The sequence below is a fragment of the Vidua macroura genome, chromosome 6 (assembly GCF_024509145.1).
Source record: "Vidua macroura isolate BioBank_ID:100142 chromosome 6, ASM2450914v1, whole genome shotgun sequence".
NCBI classification, from domain to species: Eukaryota; Metazoa; Chordata; class Aves; order Passeriformes; family Viduidae; genus Vidua; species Vidua macroura.
The window spans coordinates 26,471,817-26,493,484 of NC_071576.1; the positions used below are offsets into that span (position 1 = coordinate 26,471,817).

The following is a 21,668-nucleotide window of genomic DNA, read 5'->3' on the forward strand; positions in this document are numbered from 1 at the left end:
TAAATTAGAAGAGTTGGCAAGAAGTTGTACACCTCACAAATGTCACTGGAATATTTTAAATTAAAATAAAATATTTCATTTTTTATGTTATTAACAGCTTTGATAGCAAAGGCTATAGCAGTGATCATTTTTGGCCTTATCAATAGGAAGTTCAATAGTCCCTGAAACAAACTAAGCATTTAAAGATGACTGAACAGCATGAACCAAGGACTAGACTTCTTCAGAATACCTGAGACTGATAACACCGTGACAGACCTGCGAGTATTTAACACAGATGCTTTTCATCTTCTTCATTGGTGATCAAAATAGGACAATGCTGTTTCCTCAGCAAAAACCAGACAATCCTGAAGGTGGTAGAACTTTTTCCAAGATATATTTCAATTCTAGAACATTAACAACACCACTACATTTGCTGAATAATATTTAAAAAACTCTATCACAGTAGCCATTGTTTCTAAAAGCTAATATAAATGATAAATTGTAGGATTTTTTTTAACCTCCAGAGTCTTAGAAAATTAGACTCTGAGTTCATTTGTAAAAATGGAATTTCTGAATGTAATAATATTTTAATATTTTAAATAATTTAAGACAAAACTGAAGCAATAAATATGAGAGGAACTATCACACATATAACAGGAAAAGAGAAAAAGAGAAAAAAATCCTGCCTCTGGCTACCTGCATGAGGCAGTGGGCTTGCTCTCTAAGACCCCTGTATCTTCCAAGGAGCATGTGAAGTGTGCTTGTACGCCACCACAAGCAGAAATAGGCCCCTGTTATACATTGATGTGATGGAATGACATGTGACTGTGGACTTCAATTCTGTGTAGGAATGTTGGAAACTAAATGCAGGACATGCTGAAAGTGTCTTTCTGTATCTCCAGCAGCTGCTGTGCCTAGGAGAGACACTTAGCCTCTTTCAAATGGCCATCAGCAAGAGTGTGCCTAATGCAGCCTTTTACAGGCTTAAGCTTGCTATGTTTCAGTGAATTGCAGACTCGCACCAGTCACGTGAGATAGAGAAATATTTTTTTTTTTTATTTAAAATGGGAAACTGAGGTACAGATGGACACTATGTACAGCCCCAGGGAGGGAAGGTCTCTAATGTGGGAACATAAGTCTTCCAATAGTCACTCCACTATTCTGTCCAAGAAAATAATGTTTTCTGAGCTCGTAACTACTTTCACTCTGTTTCACACTACACTAAAAAAAAAAAAATTACTTATAGCACTTACAGTATATTTTAGTCACTGCAGAAAATACTGCAGCACTACACATTCTTACATTCTCAATGATATTTAGGAACTAACACTTATAGTTACCTTTAAAAGAATATGAGAATGCAGTGACACTGAACTAATTCTGTGACTGAACAACTATAGGGACAGAAACAAAAGAAACTTATCCCTCTGTTTCTTTCTACTTCCCTCATTTCAGGTGTCTGTTCTCAAGGATTTATGGTGCTGCTATACGTGAACTCTGCTTTTTGTTGGCATGATGAAAGCTGAAAGCTTCTTCTCATCTCTAATGGCATTCTGCCAAGATATTCTCTGACAAAACTTGGGTTGATTCACAGACCTGACTTTCAAAAATTGTCAAAATCTAACCTCCCCACTTGTATAAAATGCACCCTAATCTTATCATCTCTACCTATATTAAGCTCTCAGATTTCTGGCTTGGAGAAAATCTTTTGTTATTGCATCTGTCCCTGACTTCAAGACACAAATTGTGGCAGCAGCTCTCTGACCACAGAGAGCAGGCACAGACCTTCCCAGTCATTTTCCTGGGGAAGGCTGTGAGAAGATCAGAAAAAAGAATAAAAAACAATTTGTATCTCCACTTACTACACCAGTTGTTGTACACATGTAGAATGTGTTCTAAAAATTTGTTTACCAAAAAATAATTTAATTAAACATTAAATAGTGTTAAAATAAATAAACCAATTAAGTCAAAACTATATCAGACTAACTATAAAAGTTACTAAGTTTCTTAAAAAATAAAATATAGTATAATATAATAAAACAATTAATCAACCTCCTACAATCATAAAACCAATACTAATTATTATCCAACTAAAAACCCACAGCAACAACAAATAATAGTAAATTCACAGAATTCCATGGTAAAATGATAATCAACTAGCTTGTTTCACTGTTAGAGAATGTATGCCTCATTCCTAAGTTGAATTTGCTTACTTTTAACTTCCAGATGTTTTATCTTCTTATAAAGTTGCCAATAGCTTGAATGTCTGTGAAACAATGAAGTTACTACAAGAATCAAACATGAAAACAGATGACTTGCATTGATCTTGAGTTATCTCTGCTCGGTGTTTCTGGGATTACAATTTATAGAACCATAACATAGAGAAGATGAACTACTTTTGCAGAGGCTAGTAAACTCAAATACACACATTTTGGAGATTCTTAAGGTGGTTTGGTTTTTCCTAGGAAGCAAATTTTTGATTACTTGGCCCTGATATAAATGAAAAACGATGGGTGTGGATTTAATTTGTGCTAATGAACAGTGTTGCCTGTACTTCCATTTTGGCTTATGCTTGTTGGATTCTCCTGATTCACTTAAAGATTGATGTTATTTGTGCTGGAAAAGACAATAGGGAGCAGGAGAATAAGAACATAGGAGCAGGTGAAGTTGAGGACAAAAACGACCATGTTCAGTGTACAAATGCCATACTTGCTCTCATGGAATAATGCCACTGAACATCAGAAATCCTAATAATCAAAGAGAGTTTCATCCACAGCATGAGTATTTTCTACTGCGCACTATCAACTGCTCTAGATTCACTCTGGAAACTGTCAAGTTGAATGTGATCTTGACAGACCAGGGAATCTGCCCCTTCATGTTTAGCATTTTGTAATGAACAGCATAATGCCTGCATAGTAACAGAATCTGTCTTAAGGCAATTTTTTAAAAAAATAGTTCTGTAAAGATACAGCAACAAAACTGTAGAAATTGATTTCAGCAAAAAACCACCACAAGTTCATGATGACTTATGTTGTCTCACTGAAATGCTAATTTCTGTGCTCTAAACAAACTGATAAAACTGGTGGCTATACCATCGATATTCAAATCTATGTAACACTTGCAATTACGGTGGTTATAGGGACTTGTAAGTTATTGCTATTTTTATGTCTGAATTCTACTTAAGATGAAACAGGACATGTCTTGAAAATGGGAAAAGATATGCATATATCTGAGAGGGGAAAAAAAAGTGCTTCAAAGGACTGCAGCAGCAGGAAATACCAGGACACAAAACCAGTAGAGAAGTAATATAATACAAAGAAAATTTAGGATATTTTGAACGTATTTCAGCTATAGTGAACTCTAAGAAAGACATGAACTTTTGTCTTTCTGGCATTATCTCAAGGAATTCTGGACCTGCTTTGTGGAAAGCCTGTTCTGGTAGCTATGCACGTCACGATAGCTGCCTGGCTGTTCAAATACAAATTGAAAAGATCTGTGACCATTAAAAAAAAGATATATGCTTACAGTAATGTGTATTGATGTCTTCAACTTTAACTGCTGTCTCTTTAATAGATGTTTGTTATGGGAATATGTGTAGGGAATTTAGTAGTCCCAAACAAAGATGGAAAAATGTAAGAAAACAAATCAGAAGGGAGGATAGATAAAGAACAAGATTCCATTGCATATTCTCTGTTTTTTAAAAAATTTAAGGAATATGTTCTATTGAGAATATCAGCAAGATATGTGACTGATTTTTATGGTGACAGAACCTTGGTCAATGATATCTGCACTTCAATGATATGAATAAAGTGATCTCACTTCTAGGTTTAAGTGGCTGTATTTCCTATCTTAACAATCATTTTATAATTACTAACAATTCTAAAAATAAAAAAGTATACCTTGTTGAATACTCCACATTCTTAACACTACTGTTACCTTTTTTCAAATCTATGTCTAAGTCAACTATTTTAGGCCATTTTGTTTGCTATTTTGCTGGAGGTATAATATGTTGCTATAGAACTGAAGTCCAAAGAAATTGAAATAATGAATACGTATTTTAGAACAGGCCATAGAGATTTTGTACATTAAATTACTACACTAGCACTATATTAACCCTATTAAAGTTAATTTTTACAACTCATTGGTGATTGGCATTTGGTACTGATGTTAAAAGAATTGCCATTGTATTGATTTTATTCTATGCTCCTTTAATAAAGTGTGAAGGAAATGGAAGAAGCAGGATTTAACTGTCCTTTGGTAAAATTCTTAAGGTCTTAAGAAAAAAGTTCAAATATTTAAACCACGCAAAAGTCTTCAGGGACATTATATTTGTTTTTAATTTTCCAACATTTCATAGGCCTGAAAAAGTCCCACTAGTATGAATACATTTACACTTGATTGGTACCACAAAAAAGATCACATTCAGAGTACAAATGTCACATTTGCTCTCATGGAATAACACCAGTGATCATCAGAAATCCTAATAAACATTACTGCAGACCCTTCTCAGGACGTGAGTGCACATGCTGACAGCACAGTATAGTAAGCCACCTGCTGGCCAAATCAGCCAATTAGCAATTTTAATCTAATAATTAGAGTATCATACAAAGAAGAGATAAACATAAAAGAAGTGCATAAACCCCATCAACTAAAGACTATTGGAACTAATGTAAATGTATATATACAAAGGAGTGATTCGTCATCTTATTTTAGATTTTCCAAAAGTGGTCACCACTTGAGTGACTCCACCAATCCACCAGTTGATGAAGTAATGTTCTCTTGTGTTAAAAACACACAGTAGCTATGTTCTCAGGCTTTTACACACCACTTCATAAAGTAAGGTCCCATGAAAGGTCACCTGTCACACTATACCAGTCAGCTCCTCAGGAATGACTAGAGGAGACTCTGGATAAGAAAATCCTAAACTGTTTGTGATTAGCTTCCCTGGGAACACAGGCTAAACGAAAATATGTTGGCTGGCATCACTCCTTAGAAAGATCTAGGAACTAAGACTACTGTGCCCATGGGTCTGGATCCAAATATAACCATACAAAGCAAGAACAACAGTCAACGTACTGACCACACTGTACATTCAGACTCAAAAAAGCAGGACATGTGAAATATAAGGACTGACAAGTTGCAGAAATGCCTGAACAGATGAGTTATTTTCAATTTCCGAAAGATCCTCAACTTCTGGAGGACATGACAACTAGAGATCAAAACATGGGAAAGTGCCTGGTTTTGAGATTTACTCAATCAGAATCTGCTGGTGTTAAAATCTGCAGCAATAGGATAGCAAATTCTGGCCATGGCAGGTTAAGTCAGCAAGTTAAAAGACATAGATACAAAAAGAATTCAAAGATGCAGCAGCCTCTCAAGAACCTGGAAAATGAACCATATGCTCCTGAGGGGAAGAATTTAGAGAGCACAAGAATGTAATGTAGAATGCATGTGACTGGCAAAGGTGTGTGTTCTGTGCTATTTTTAGCCTTATAAAACCATAAATATCAATAGAAAAGCCTTTCCTCACAAGACCTCTACATCAAATTCACAAAAATATCATATGTAGCATCCAAATGGTCTATACTGATTTTAACAAAACCAAAAGCCTGGAGCATCAGATCTGCCATCACTCTGGATCTCCCTGTTTGGACAGTGCAGAGTTGTTCATGACAGATTTAGGCACCAATAAACAAAACAGTTTTTGAATGGTGTGCAAGTTATTTTAGTAGGATTTTTCTAGTGACTGACTTGAAGGGAAGGAAATGGGAAAATGGTAGAAGATTAATTTTCTGGTATGAATTCACTTGAGTAAAATACAGGAAATATTTTTCCTCACTATTTAAGCATACAGGGGCAAATCAGAATATTTCAGCTACCATTACAGCATACCTCAGCACCAAAGGCAAGATTTCCTACCATGGCAGTAAAAGGCATTGTCTATGAAAATTATTAATTCACAGAGAGAATACCCTGTTTTTCAGTCAAGATACAGCTTGTGGCACGCACAGCTTTTATAAGAGATGCAAAAAACTCCTCCCATATACCCCCTAACACAGGCAATGCTTGCTGTTGCTTGTTGCAATTGGACAGCAATGTTCAACATCTCTTTTAATCTGGCTTCACTCAGGAAGAGTTGAATTTAATTAATATGAACCAAACAAAAATGTTTCCATGAACTGCACATTTTATTGCTCAATATTTAGTACTCTGAGTAACTTTAAAATGTGCCAGGAATAGCAAAGCTCATTTATTTAGCATTTGTGCTGTTAGACAAAATACATACATATATATATATATGCACAACTGAACTAAATGAAAACATACTTCTTTAAATAGCTATATTCTCCTCTCTTTGCATCTATGCTAAATTCCTGACTATGTTAATATAATTTTATGGAGGACTTAGTATTGATCATTGATTTATAGAGACAAATTCAGCACTTGAATTGATAAAAAAAAAAAACAGGTGGGATGCAGGCCTGTCTGCAGCTGAAGGCAGCTGGTGGTGTCTTAAAGGTGAGCTATTGCCCACCAGATAACTCATGGAGAATTACTTCTCCTGGAAGACAAGCATAAGGTGCATGAGAAGGGAGTTGTGCTGTTGCTTCCAGGCGAGACAGAAATTTCTAGTTTCACTGATTTTAGATATCAAAGCTCTCTGAGGGTCTCACTTGGAAGGAATCCACTTTAATTCCAACTTATCCCACACTCATTCACTACTTCTGCTATGGTGCTAGGAAAAATTATAGAGGAACTTCTAAAGGAGCTCTGTATCATCAGGAGATTCTCCTAATGGCCGGTTCCTTCAAATAATTGTACTATTAAATGACTAGTATCTTGCTGCACTGCCCACCCCTCTTCTCCTCTCCCCCTCCTCTTTTTTATTTTCTCTTGGTCATTAACCCTTTTTATTCATCACTTTTTATTGACCATAGCAAAAATCCATAGGCTTTTGCCAAGTGTGCAAAAAAATTATAAAAGTCTTTGTTTGTGTCTGTTAAAGAATGACATCATGAATGAGTTGTCCATCTGCTGTTCTGCTTGTTTTCCTGGGATACTCCTACTTTCTCCTGGCCAGCAGCAAAGTCCTTCAAAAATCAACATATGGCCCCCACAAATGATTCACATTCTTTCATGTTTTCTGCATTTAGATTAATATTCCTGTCCAGGTTCCATTTAAGGATTGTTTATGGATTGCCTCCTCTTTGACATTGCTGTTTCCTATCGTTAGACTGACAACAGCTACTCACTACAGGAAGAGTGTCAGGTCCATGTTACACTAGAATACCCCTAGAAATTCAGAATAATGAGCATAAAAGCCTACAGATACCTGACAAAATACACAACAGAACAATGGCTCTGCTGTTCTTTCAGATCACTGTTCCAAAACATGTTTTTGACACCATGGTGAGCACTGTTGCCCTGAAAAAAGCATTGTAAAATATCCCATGTTTTTGGCATTTTGTGCAAGTATTTTGGAATCAGTTTACACCAGAATTTTCTGACCATTAGCAAACGTTTTATCCATTACTTTCTGTGGGGTCGGGTCTTGTCTTTGCCACATTGCATTTTCCAGCAGTTTTACTAGACTAACAGAATTCCCTTTTGCTTCTCTCTAGGGTGATTTGGGGGATTTTCAATTTTACATGTAAGTGCTCATCTTCTTCAGATATGTTATATTCAGCTAGAATGCCAGGGAGCAATCACAGTGACTTTCCTATTTCTTTCAGGTACAGCTTTGATTATTGTCTTTCAATTGAAACCAGAGCTTGGGTGAGTAGAATTCTTCTAAAACAACTGTAGTAAACTTTAAGAGATGGCATCTCTTATTTCAGGGGTTGTTTGTTGATTGACTGCACTTATTCACTGGTTTCATCATGATTTCATTGCCCATCTGCAGTGCTTGGTTGCATCTTTCCAGTCTAATTTTGCTCCTTATCAGTGTTGCTCTGCAGCTGACTCTATAATCCAGCTGGTATCAAATTAGTCATTGATCTAATAGCATAGTTGCAAATATAGCAATTGAATGCCTGGCAGCCTTCTGCATTGCTAGAACACTGAGAATCTTTAGATTTGCTTAAGCCACATTACAGATATCTACTTCTTCATTAAAACCTTAAATTCTCAATGGTTTCAGACACTATATTTTAATTTCAAAGGTAACTGTGATATTCAATCTGGCTGTCTGCCTCTTTTTTGTCAAGAACATTTCTATTTCTGCTTTTTCTGTTGCCTGTTACACTACATATGTTGCAATGAAATGCCAACATTTCCAGCCAGTCTGCATCTGCCCTGCTTCCTGGGTTCTTTCAACTTACATCTATGTGTGTGTTCTGCTCTCTCTGTTCTGGCACTTCTCCGGATAGTTCTCCCACTGCTTGGAGACATATATTAGATTGGTTTTACCTTAATGTCTTCCCACTGAATGGGAACTGTGTATTTCACAAGTGATCTTGGCAAAGAGATACAATTAAGAAATGTTTCATGTCTACAGTTACACATGGTTGCTCTAGTTCCTGGCACCTTACCATAGCCTCTTTTTTTGTTTCTGGTTTTGGTTAAGAAAACTTTTTATAGCTTTTAATTTACTTTTCATTATTTGTATCCCTCTGACCAGCTCTTCTTAGAGGCTAAAAATTATATACTCTTGCTTAAAAACCAAAAGAATAGCAATGAAATTTTTTAGGCAACAAAATGTCATCACATGACTGTCCTCTTCTGACCTCTGATGGTGTTTAATTGATCTTTCAACGCATGATAACAAGCTTAGAGTTCTTAGGAATGATTGTTCTTCCACCTAAGTAGTAGACACAGTAGAAAGTGTCTGGATGAAGGCCATCAAAAAATAAGCATGTTAGTCTCAATACATGTTCAGCTTTAAAAAGTTACCACCAGAAAAATTATATATCTGTAGTAGCCTATTTTTGAGAAAAAGCAATGGGTAAAGCAGAGATAATCGAACTCCAGTGCAATGTCTGACAGAATCTGGATGTATCACAAATGAGTTTCAAACTGGAGTATTGCATAAACATTATACAGTGGTACAAAAAATACCCTCTTTTTATGATATCAGAATGAGTGGTAAATTTAGAGAGTCTGATCTTCATAGCCTCTTTATCCAATCAGTAGAGAAAGAGGTAAGAGAGAAAAGGGTTCTCCTGAAAATATTTCAGAGTACTTAACAAGCTTCTGCTCTGAATTACCCCTTAGAGAAAAGTCCTCATGATAAGGGCTGGTCTACTTTGCTCCCATAGTAGTTAAACTAGTCTTCACATACAACTCCTTGTCCCAGTGTATTACTCGGGAAATGACAACCTCTCCACAGTTTTCCCTGCAGCTTGTGACACAGCTGGCACATGTCCTTCACATCTGTAATAGCACCTGTTGTTCCAGAACAAGGTCTCTACAGCTCTTTCCCCCCAAAAGCATCTCTTCATAGAGCCAAGTTTGACATTTACAGTTCCATGATCTCTGGGATTCTATAGCAACCATGATTTCTGCAATACAACAGCACCCACAACCACAACACAACCACAAATATTTCACACTGGCCACAGGAGTTGGCCGCAGCCTGCCCTAAGTCTCCACTGGACCCGATGCAGCCACAACTGCAAAAATTATGAATTAAATTAGAGTGATTGCTTATTTTACCTTGTTAGAAGGAGAAATTTGGACAAAATGCTGTAGCTATTTTTTAAACAAGAAGCGTATATGCACAAAGTAAAAATATCACCCAACCTTAAGTATGTAAAAAGCTTTCAAATATATACACATAAATAATTTATATTGATATTTTACATATTTTCAATATATAAATACAGTCTATCATATATATTTATAAAAATAAAAATACAATATGCATACAAATAAAAATTTAGGAGATTATAAACTGGTACATTTCACTGCAACTTATTTTTTATCATTTAGACATAAATTCATTGTATATATTGCCACTGAAAGTTTATGGAGATTTAGTGAATTTGGGTTTCATATAGAAAACCTGCCAAAAAGCTATTCTGTGGTCATTTGGTTTTTGTTTATTTTTATGAAAGAAATATTACAGTATTGATTATTTTTGAGGTATACTGATGAGGAGTAATTTGGAAAGAAAATAGTAGTTCCTGTATTATGTTTATGAAGCAAAACAACACAGATAAATCCATGTAGTTCCTATGAGTTTAAAAAAATATATATTTTCTCCTGGACTGTGATGTGGAAAAATAGGGAAGTGCATTAAAATTTGACAACTAACTTGAGGACCAGAGTAATAATACTATTGCCACCTACAATTTTTGCTCATGATATTTTTATCTTCACTGCTTTAAAACAGATGGATACACCAAGCTGCTAAAAAAAAAAAACCAGTATCATGTCCACACACAACTTCAAAAATCATGTTGCCATTGTGTTATTAACATTCCTCATTTTATCTTATTTCAGTATATTAACTGGAGAGTCCAGTGGAAGGCAGCTTTAAGGCCTCACTGCCTAGGACCTTATCTTGCTATTTTATAGCAGCAAGGGCACAAACACAGCGCATGTGAAGTTGACTATGATGCTTGACGTGATGACTGTAAATCGTCCACGTTTTGCAGCTGTAGTAAGGAACAGTGATGACAGCTATGTGGTACACATTTACTTTTGTTTGAAGTTAAATGCCTCTTCCATTCTAGACACACTGCTTTAATCTCCAAAAAGCTGCACTGGTTTTCGCTACAAGCTCGGTAAATACTGCATTGCTACAATGTGAAGTTCATCGTCAACATCATGCTGGGAAGAAGTGGGAGAAACCCACTTACTCTTGGGAAATGCATGAAGCCACTTCTTGCAGAAATACAGAGTCTGCTCTGCAGAAGTTAGAACACTGTCTGTAAAAACGCATGTTTACATTTTAAAGATATTGTGAAAGCAACCAAGAAAATGTAAAAATATTTTTCATATTCTTTTTGTATTCAATTCCTAGATGCTTTAATTCTGTAGATGTGGCAATCAGTATTTTCCTATTGTAATTATATAAGACATTAAAACTTAACATTTCTCTGCTTTAAGTAAGAATTTTCCCAACAATATTTATATTTTCTGCTTTGAAAAATACAAAATTTGCCAGAATTAGCCAGGAATTTAATCCTATTACATGAACGTATGAACCACTGAAGAATGAACTAGTTGGTATAGGATGGGTCACAAAGGAATTTTTACTCTGTTCCCCAGTGCAACTGAAGTGAAAATACTTGTGCAGAAAAATGTAACCAATTTCATCACCCCTTGTAATAGGAGAGTGGGAAACTTTGCTGTGTCAGGTCCTGAACTCAGTTAGTGAACATTGTAATAGCGGTCAGACTTTTACTGCTATTTGGTATATCATGCATTTTTGAGACCTCTCCTACAAAACATGATTTCCCTACCTAGTGTAGAAAGTCATAGAGATTCTTAATCTGCTGGGGGAAAAAAATCCAGCCTAGCACATGAAAATTACTGAACTTTGTGAAGAACAGTAACTGAAGCCAGTTTTGTGCAAAGTCATTTTAAAATGCATGACAGGCAAAAACATACTACAGTGTAAGAAGCAAAGATTAACTTCCATTGAGACATGTATCAATCCATTTATGTAGACGTAAGTACAGGCATACTATTATTTAAGTAATAAACATTCTATTGTTAATGAGTATCTCTATGGACTTTATTTAGCAGAGCAATCCTTCCTTTTTTTTTTTTAAACATATACTTTGTAAGATAAAATAAAAGCTTTCATTTTGGGACATAATTTGCTAATAGGATTAAAGTAATTTTTCATAAAGGTGGTGATTTTTGCAAGGTAGCCTAAAAGTTGATTAGCAAACCATAATGACTATTCTGATTGCAATTAAAAAGCCCTTCCAAATGGGTCAACACACCTAAGCGCTATCTGCAGTCATTTAGATTTTAACATCATGGTTATTACTTATTATCAGGCTGCACAATGAGATATTGATTACTTTTAACCTTTAGAGCTCAGAATTCAGGAAAAGTCGAGGTACTAGCACAGCCTACCTTTCCTGTCTTGTAAACTTATGGCCTTTAGTGGAATTCTAATGATTCCTATTGGCAAGACAAAACTGAAATTAGTTTCCTCTTTTGGCTCATGAAGAAATGATGACATGCCTAAAAATACTGCAAGCGTAGCAGATTTGTAGTTACTCCCTACAAGGGACTCAATCCTGAAGTGTGCTGAGAACTTCCTCTAAACTGACAACCATCATTTTCTTCTGACTAAAACCGACTGTTTTAGCAACTCCATGCAGGTACTGATGGGTTACCAGACAGACAGAAAGCATCCTGAACTGTGCAGAATATGCAGCTTAGGAGCAAATATCTTCACATTTTATAGTTTATAACCAATCCCCTAAGCATATTGTCCAAATATATCACTCTGCAGGCTGTTAATCTTTTAGTAAGTTTTCTTCATATGGAAAATCTACTTGAACTTGAACAGCATTGAACAGCAATGCAGCTTCAGTAGATATGTGGAACTTGCTTTAAATGGAACAAAGTAATCCAATTAAACTAATCTGGTTTACAAGTTAAAATGATATGAAGAACATTAATTGATCCTTATAGGCTGCTGCTATTTGAGCTGTCTCTGTTTGCGCAGCATTTGGAACAGCTTTGCACATTTGTATCCTCTAACAGCAGAGAACTCAGGCCCCCAGTTCAGGAGAATTATGGGCAAGAGAAACATACAACTCTTATGTGTTAGATTAATTTGCAGAACACTTGGCATTTTATTGCCAAGTAGTCAAATTGTTCCAAGTTGTTCCGGAAGGTTGTTATTAATAGTATGTTTTCTGAGGAAAGTTCTGTCTACTTTTGGAACTGCATTTCTGTTGCCAAGGAAACTCCTTGAAGCACAGCATTCTAGGAGCACACTGCTGCTTTTGTTTGCCAGTATCCTATTCATATCATCTAAGTAAGCACTTTACATACTTTAGCCTCCAGTTTCAAATGTTGAAGTCTTTATGTATTTATATTACCACGTTAAATATAGTTTGTGCTTCTTTTTAAACTCAGAGACTCTTGCAAGATTATTTTAACAGTTGCATTTAAGAACGGTTTTTTGTGGGTTTTTTTTTTCACAAGTTTGCAATAAATTAGTTTTAATTTGAATAATAGCTCCATAGGTTATAGCACTAGTCCTTAAGTGTTAATTATCTTTTCACTCTGAAATTAATGTAGTCATTTCCTACTGACTCCTCTACACCATTATTGAAGTGCTGAGGAAAACATGTCATTGAGTTCTGAGCCAGAACTGTTGTTGTGATTAATCCTGGTCACATGGCCAATCTCTGCCAAAAGGAGATCACTGAAAAAAGGTGACAAAGACAGTGATTTCCTGTCAGCAAAGAGTACGACAGGGCTGTCTAGAAGTGATGCAAATGAGGGAAACTTTCACCACGGTTTGTTTGATCCACTCCGGGCCACAGCACACTGAGCCAGCGAGAAAGGCACAATGGAGCAGCAGCACACCCAGAGGAGGAAATTAACTACACCTTCCAAGCAGGGATAGAGCTTCCAGCAGGGAAACAAAAACTGCTGGGAGATTTTTCCCCCTCAACTTTTTTTTGAAATATATCCTTAGTTTTTGATGTACATTTTTGTGTTATTTAATACAGTGGACCACTTCCCCTTGATGAAAGAGCTCAGCAGTTAACCTGTTCAAAAGCTGTACCAACTAAATGCTTTCAAAATCTTTACTACATATGGATCTTTTTCCCATCTATCATAATCGTTGCTGAAGAATTACTAGTAAAAGACTTATGGCTTATGCAGTTTGCATTACAACCACCATACACTGCTTGCAATCAGGAAAAAAAAATATTTATTTTATTTGATATTTTGAAATGCTTGGTTAATTTTGTTCTGAACATACTAACGATTTTAACAATCATACTGTACTTATTTGAATAGGGTTTTAATCTAACACAATTAAGTTTTGCAATTAATCTTCAGAGGAAAATGGAAAGAATTATCATTAACTTTTCTGCTAGTATACTTACTTCTAATCTCGACAGTTCTTGTAAATACTGATTTGCTTCATTTTTGAACATTCAAGGTACAGAATCACTCAAGTTCCTACTAAAGGGCTAATTAGCAGAGTTTAAATTCTTTGGGTTTGATCCTCCAGAAACAGCATATGAATACAGCTGAAGTCAATGCATGTTCTGTGTACTTAGAGCTTATAAGATCAGGCTCACATGCAGTAGATTAAAATGAAATAAACATGATACATTTGGCATCAAACTGAGCTGTTATAGAAGTACAAAAAAAGTAAGAATCCAAAACATGGAAATGTTCCTTTTAGTTTTTTCTTAATTAATAGATAAAGCATTAGAGGAAAAATACTGTCATCAATTCATTCTGTTACTGCCATTTTATCAAACACTAGCTGATTTTCAAAATCATTAGCTAGTTTAGGGCTATAAAGCAGAAATCATTCAGGCCTATGTTCTCTTTTCTTTTAAATCTGTGAACTGAAACCTAGGAAGTCTAGAGATAGTATATTCATATTCAGTATTACAAAAAGTATAGATATGTTGTTCCTATTATAAGGGCAAAAAAAAAACCTAGTTAAAGAGAGATAATAGGGATCCTAGTAAAAAAACTATGAAGTTCCTGGAATATTAGAGAAAAAAAAAAAAGCTTAGAGTTGACTTAAGTGCATATTGCATCTGATAATAGATACTGTAAAAATACTCTAACCATGAAAATATATTTCATTTTCCTATATACAATATTAGCATTTATATATTGCATTACGCTGCTTTAATGTATGCTTGCCCCTTCTGAATTACCTGTTTCATCATTGCTCCTTCCCATTCATAGACTCCTTAGGGGCAATGATTACTGTTGGTAATAGTGATACCACAGCAGGTTCCCTGGCAGGGGCCGCTTGCTGAGCTGGCTCTAGCTGCAATTACTTGTCAGCTCAGCAACTGAGAAGAGAGATCTGTGGTTTTAGGAAAATCCACGAAAATGCAGAGAGCGCAATTAGCAGGTTCACATTTGAAGCTGTAATTGATAAAGAGAAACCAGAGCAAGACCTGTGTTTTCATAACACCCCACATCATTGAGGAACTCTGGTAATAATAGTTGCCTGGCTTTCCTGTCCCTGCAGACCAGAACGACTGTGCTCTCTGGGAAGTGCCGGCAGTGCTCACGAGCACTCGACCATTCATGACTCAAAAAAAGCCTCCGAATAAAATAGGTGTCACCACTGATTAGAAGAGAGGTTTACTAGGCTAGTTTTATAAAACTATTAATAGTCTTTTTGAGGACATGATTCATTGTCACAAAATCTCTAAAATTAGGGATGGTAAAGAGGCTGGTGATTTATCTGATCTTTCCTTTGCTAGTGCAGAATTGTTCCCTCAATTCCATTATCTAATGTTATCCTTTGTCTACTTTTAAATGTTATCGGGCTTTCAACACTTTGAGAGGTTGATCATTGATCATTGTCGTGTTGGGGGTTTGCTGTTGGTTTTTTTGGGGTTTTTTTTGGTGTGGTTTTTTTTGTTTGTTTGTTTTGGTTTGTTGTTTTTTTTTTTTTTTTGAAAGAATGATCATTCTAAATGCAATGCACTTAAGATTTTTGCATTACCTGCAAATCTTCCTCCTGCTTTGTGGACGCTTCTCTGTCATCTCTTATGCAAACTCCACATCTCTATTTAAGGCTTTTGTTCAGTTCTTAAAAATTTGCTTGCTGCTCTTACTAGAAAAGTAAATGCAGTGAATATTCACTGCAGGAGGGTGAGGAGTCTAGTCCTACCTTTCTCCAAGTGGTTTTGTAGTCACCAAGTACCAAATAAGCAGTTTTGAGATGGGGGCTCAAATCTGGTACAGTAGCTTGTGACCTCCTAGCAGAAATTGCAGGACAAATAAGCTGCCTGTTCTTTGGAATCAGTGCTGGTTTGTCTCTGCTGCACAGGCTGCAGATTCAGCTACTCTGTCATACAAACTTTCTGCTTTCAGAAGTGTCATGCCTATCCTGGTTCAGAATTTCATAATATTAAGAAACTATTCCCATTTTGCATATATATAATATTATCAAATTTTCCACCATATTATACTGCTACATATTATTAAACTGTTGCCCTTTTTTACTCTTCTCATCATGCACTCAACCTTACCATCTATAATTATTCTTAGGGGTTACATTTGGAAATAAGAAAGGGAAGTATACTAAATAGGATCTAAAATACTCAAACTGGCTGCTTAATCTTTGTTCCTTCTCATATTGATGGATGGATTGTTACCTTAAAATTCATGTTTATCAATTTATTTTTTTTTAGAATAGGACTAGAACTAGCAGTTAAATTAGTCATGGTACAAGCTGGCCTTATACAGACAGGCACTAACTACCAAAACACCTTATTTTAGACTCACAAGAAAATCTTTACTCATTTCTGACATTGTTTATTTCTAAGCCTGGCCAAGGCCAGGTCTGTTATTATGTGATTAAGTCTGATGAAGTACTTACAGTGTTAGGAAAAAGACAATAGCAAAAATAAAAAATAATTGTCAAAGCAAGAAATGGAGGCCAGTGAATGAAACTCACAGACTAAAATTGTTTGGATCCAAACTATATTTGCATTTATAAACATATTTTAACTCACATGACAACCCCTTCTTACTGGGTATTTTAAATAGAATAACTAAAGTAAGAAAGAATAAAATTCAAGGAGTCTATCAAGAAAATAGGATGCCAAAGCAAGAAAAAAATCACTGTATTTAAGAAATTATCAAATCATGCAATCATAGAAGAAAGAGAACAACTTCTATTTGACCTTGAATGTACCATTTATTTGATAAGAAATAAAAAAAAAAAGCTAGAGGGTAGTTGTTTCTTGTCATTATAGTGTTGCTGATTCTGTGGTTAGTTATTAATTTTATTTTTTATGATTCACAATCTGGTCTTTGAAATATGCCATATGCTCAAAGCAATTCAAGGATGACAACTGTCAGAATTACTCCAATAAAAATTGCCTAAATGAGGAAGATTTACTGCAGCCTGATATTTCTGTTGAAAGCCCCTCCTTTTCCCCCACCCCCCCCCATCAGACCCATAGCTCATCAGACACACAGTGAAGCCTGAATCAATTTTAGAATCAAGGCACACATTTTGAGGAAGTTCTTACAAGTATTATCTATCTAAAAGAAATGATAAATCTTTTGGGTTAGGGCTGCTAGGGCAAATAAAAGAAACCATATGTGTCTGTATGCATGTGTGTACATATACATATACGTACACACATAGATATATACACACACACACATATATGTACATATATATATATATATGCTAGAATCAGACCCTATAGCTTCACTCTACAAGTTGAAAATCATGTTGCTCAAATCACAACCAAGTGTGAAGACTTAACATGACAATGTCTACTTTATGTATAACTAATAAAAATTAAATTGGAAGAGTCCCGTATCCTGGCAGCAGCAAACCAAAATCAAGGCAAATGTCTTTCTTCCCAGATGAGGTCTGAAAGGTGGATAAAAATCCAGCTGAAAGCTCCAATCAAAACACATTTTGTTAAAAGTTCCCATTTCATTTTTTTCCTTCATTTTGTTTCAGTCTATTTATTAATGCAGTTTCATTTATTTCTATTCATCTTGAAGACAAATCTTTGTCCTTCTATAGAATTACACCAAATAGAATGTGATAAAGGGAACTTTCTTGCAATTATGATGTCGGTGCAGCCTGTCAGTGCACAGGGGATGGAAATGAGGTTGGGGACAGGGAAGGGAATTCTAATAGACACCATGATACATACAGTGAACGCAGCGATATCCTGTGAGAGAAAGACTTGTCAAGCTAATCAGATCTTCTATAGCTAGGTAAAGGCAGTAACGGTAGTGCTAACCTTGTAAAGATGCTGCTGCTGCTCCTCTGACATCATCAGGTCATGGCTGTCCATCACAATGGATTCCATGTCAATCAGCCAATCCCAGAGCTCCTGGTATTCTGAATCAAAGTCCAAAAGGCTGTAGATAAGGAACAAAATGTATTATGCATAAATACTGTGTAGTTGTTAAAATCTTGTATTAGAATAATATATTCTTGAAAACTCATGATGTTCCAAGTTATATTTCTAAAGAGACATTCTGTATTTATACAGTGTGGATGAAAATGAAAACTGAAATCCAATTTAAGCCAGTGCCATGACCTAAATTGAGCAGCTGATGCCAAATCGTGACAACTGTTGGCATACTGCATTTGCTTCAAAAATTTTGAAATATAAATCCCCTATAGGTGTTGTTTAATTATTTTTACAGTGCTGGCTTTATATTGAGCAAATTTTGCAACAATCACCTTGATATAATTCAAATGAAAATAACATTTACATCAAAAAATTACTCAATCCATTCAGCCATCCCTCTGCTGTCTATCTGCCTATCTTTGTAAATATCCTACATTTATTTTCATGGATGAGTAGCTAGCATTTCAACTTAACGCCTTAAGATAGGCTTGAGTGAATATGGTAAGCCAGTGAGAACTAAGGCCAGATACAGTATTAGACAGGTGTTCCCTACAGACATGTAAGAAACAAAGGTAAGGACAGGAAGTCAAAACAATGAATCCCTGAATAGCCAGCAATCATTAAAATTCAAAGGAGGATCACTACGGTTTTCAACAAAATAAATCATTAGAATAAGGAGCTTAAAAGGATTAATGTGATTCTCTATTGAAAGCCTAGTGAATAAGTAAAGCATAGATTCTTCTAAAACACTGTGATACAAGACAGAAAGTACATGCTGAAAAACTGCACATTCGTCAAATAGATACCTCTTGAAAAGGGATCTTCAAATTTGCAAAATTGGAACTAACAAAAGCCTTGCCAGTAGTATCAAAAAACTCCCATACTGATCAAAGAATAGCACATGTTCCACTAAAGCTAATTTCTCCAATTATTAAGAACTTTTTTAACAACTCCATTAAAAATTGAGCAGTGTTTCAACAGAGAAACAATAAACTAAACATGCTTTTAATGTCATTAGTACTATTGCAGTTTTATTTGTTATTAATTAGAGTACCACGTGTATGGTAATTTTGAAAGCATACAGATAAAGTTGTGACAAGTAGAACTGTCTTTGCTCAAGAAAGCAGGCAAGAGAGAAGAAAGCACTTGCCTCTGTGGTATTATTTTCAATGAATTGACAACAAAGAAAGTATTGTATAATGCACAAGCACTAATTTCTGCTTCTGAAGTAACCCTCTAGTTTAATCCACTGTACTTAGTATACTTTTACTCAATAATTTATGAGGTGCACTTACTTAAAACTGCTGCTGCCCTGAGAAGGTAAGCAGTGTTACCATAAAGAAAGAAAAGCTAGCAGAAAAGGTCAGGTTACTATTCTTGAAATATAAGTCTCAATTGGAGTTCAGGGCTTTTTTCCTGTTTCAGGAGTTATTTGACTCTGATATCATTTGGAAACTAAAAGAAAACTAAACTCCATATTGAACTGTATATTTGGCAATGTTACTGAATCTTCACCCCTTCCTCAGACAGCAGTATTACCATTCTGCATCCTCAGTACCTACTGCTCCTTTTCTTCTCTTCCATCTTATCCCAATATTATTCAAAGACATAAAACTGACAGGCAGTTATTAAAACATATGTTCTATAACAGAAAATGTTAGATTTCATAACCTGAAAATTGGTACAGATTCAGTTGACTTGGATGGTTTGTACCAGTGAATATCCTAAATTAATATATGAAGATGACACGAAACAAAGCCTACGTAGAGAATTGCATGGGATGCTTTTGGAAAATGCATTAGGAGGTGGACTTGTATTTCTCTATAATAGGCAAGAGACGTGCTGCTGCTTTGTGTCTAAAGATCCACATCTTACTTACAGTCCAAACTGGTCCGTTTATTTGTATTGAAATGAACCAATCCTTTAAAGAAACAGAAATGCACTTTTCTTTGACCTTTATAAAAAATGGATAAGCACTAGAAAACAGCTGAATATTTTGATTTCAAAATAATGTTCTAAACAGGAACTCAACACAAAACCAAGAGTGAGAGAAACAGGATTCACTGGAAAAAGCCCAGGAAAGGATACAAGACAAAAGAAATTTGGTTTTCTTCCCCATAGTTTATATAACGTACTTATTCTCTCTTTTTTTTGGTTGGTTGGGTTTTTTTTTGGGTTTTTGTTTTTGAGGGGGTTTGGGTTTTTTTGGGGGGGTCTGTTTGTTTTGGTCTTTGTTGGGTTTTTTGTTTTCTGAAGTAAAGTCAAGTCATCTAGGAGCTTTTTTAAGCAACTGTCTATGGCAGCTATTTGCCTGAGCCTGAAGATAGAGAAGTCAGCCTACAGAGCGTCATCAATATTTTTAAAATATGTTTGCAATACTTTCAATGGTTTTAGAATGTCTCTGATATATATTTTTAAAAACAGATTTTTTAAAAATTAATGTCTTGCATCTAAATGAATGAATTTAGTGATCACTATTAAATTACTGTTTGGAAGAGGATGCAAGTTACTAAGCCGCTAAAAAGATATTCAGAAAAAATCAAGAAATTGTAGGACTACAGAGACATTAAGATTGGAACGTATCTGTCAGTACTTCTGGGGTATATTTAATATTTCTTTTTTATTCAGAATCTACTTTTCCTGAGCTTAGCAGATCTTTCTTTTATATTGCCACAGGCAGAACCAGGAAAAGCATGACTTCTGAAATACTGATGTGTGTCAAAGATGCAATTATCATGGAAAGATCAAATTTTGGTTGATTATATGAATCCACCAAACACTAAAAAAGGAATAAATTAGTTAATCTGTTTATTGAAAAAGAAAAATATCCTCTATTAAAAGTACCCAAACATTGCCAACAAAAATGCTATAATATTAGTTAAAGGGCAGGTAAAAACTGCTTCCTTGATGAAGTTTGTTGGTTAATAAGCTAAAACCATTAGCTATGTAATAACTAAAATTACATTAAGAAGTATATTTTGTCTTGGTAAACCAGGAATCAGATATGCAGAGTTGCATGTCTAATCCCTTGAACCCTAAACATATTTCTTAAAATGTGGACACCAATTTATTATTTTGAATGAAAATTCATGAGCACCTTTCTCATGAGAAAACCAGTTCGTCTGTGGCATTAATAAATAAAAGGAATGTGAAGCTATTTCCATCAGCTTTTTTCCCCATGTTTAACATGCACTTCCAGTTTGTAGTATTTTTTTTATGGCATATCTCACATGGCATTTAGAAGTACTGTAAACACACTGGTACACCTACCAAAAAATTCAGCCAGACAAAACGTCCCTTCAAGTTTCTGGGTCATAATTTTATGGAACTCTTTTCACATGTTTTTATTAGGGAGACATAGGAGAATTCAGAGTTATCACCTTAACAGTTTTAAAACTTCCCTATGTTTGGCACATACTTAAAGCCCTCTCTAATGCATTTCTTTCAAAGTCTCATGCATGAAGGCCCAATACCCACTGATGACAGGATCTTAGGATCTCGCTTTCATGCTGTACAATAGCGCTGTCCATATCTCCCAATAGGACCTGAATGCACTCATCTCCAGTTTGGAGGGGATACAGTATTTCCAGCCCAGTTTGCACCTGCCCTAAACATTTTGCACCTGCCCTAAACTACTCTCGGGTATCTCTTACCTCCTGGCTA

At 35.4% G+C, this 21,668-nt stretch overlaps 1 protein-coding gene across 1 annotated transcript in view; it reads right to left on the minus strand.

The window, feature by feature from the left end:
• Window positions 1-21,668, minus strand: part of AKAP6 (A-kinase anchoring protein 6) — a 214,325-nt gene that overhangs the window by 59,848 nt on the left and 132,809 nt on the right. Inside the window, exon 8 of the mRNA XM_053981199.1 lies at window positions 17,889-18,009. Coding sequence (XP_053837174.1) covers window positions 17,889-18,009 — 121 coding nt within the window. The remainder of the gene's footprint in view (window positions 1-17,888; window positions 18,010-21,668) is intronic.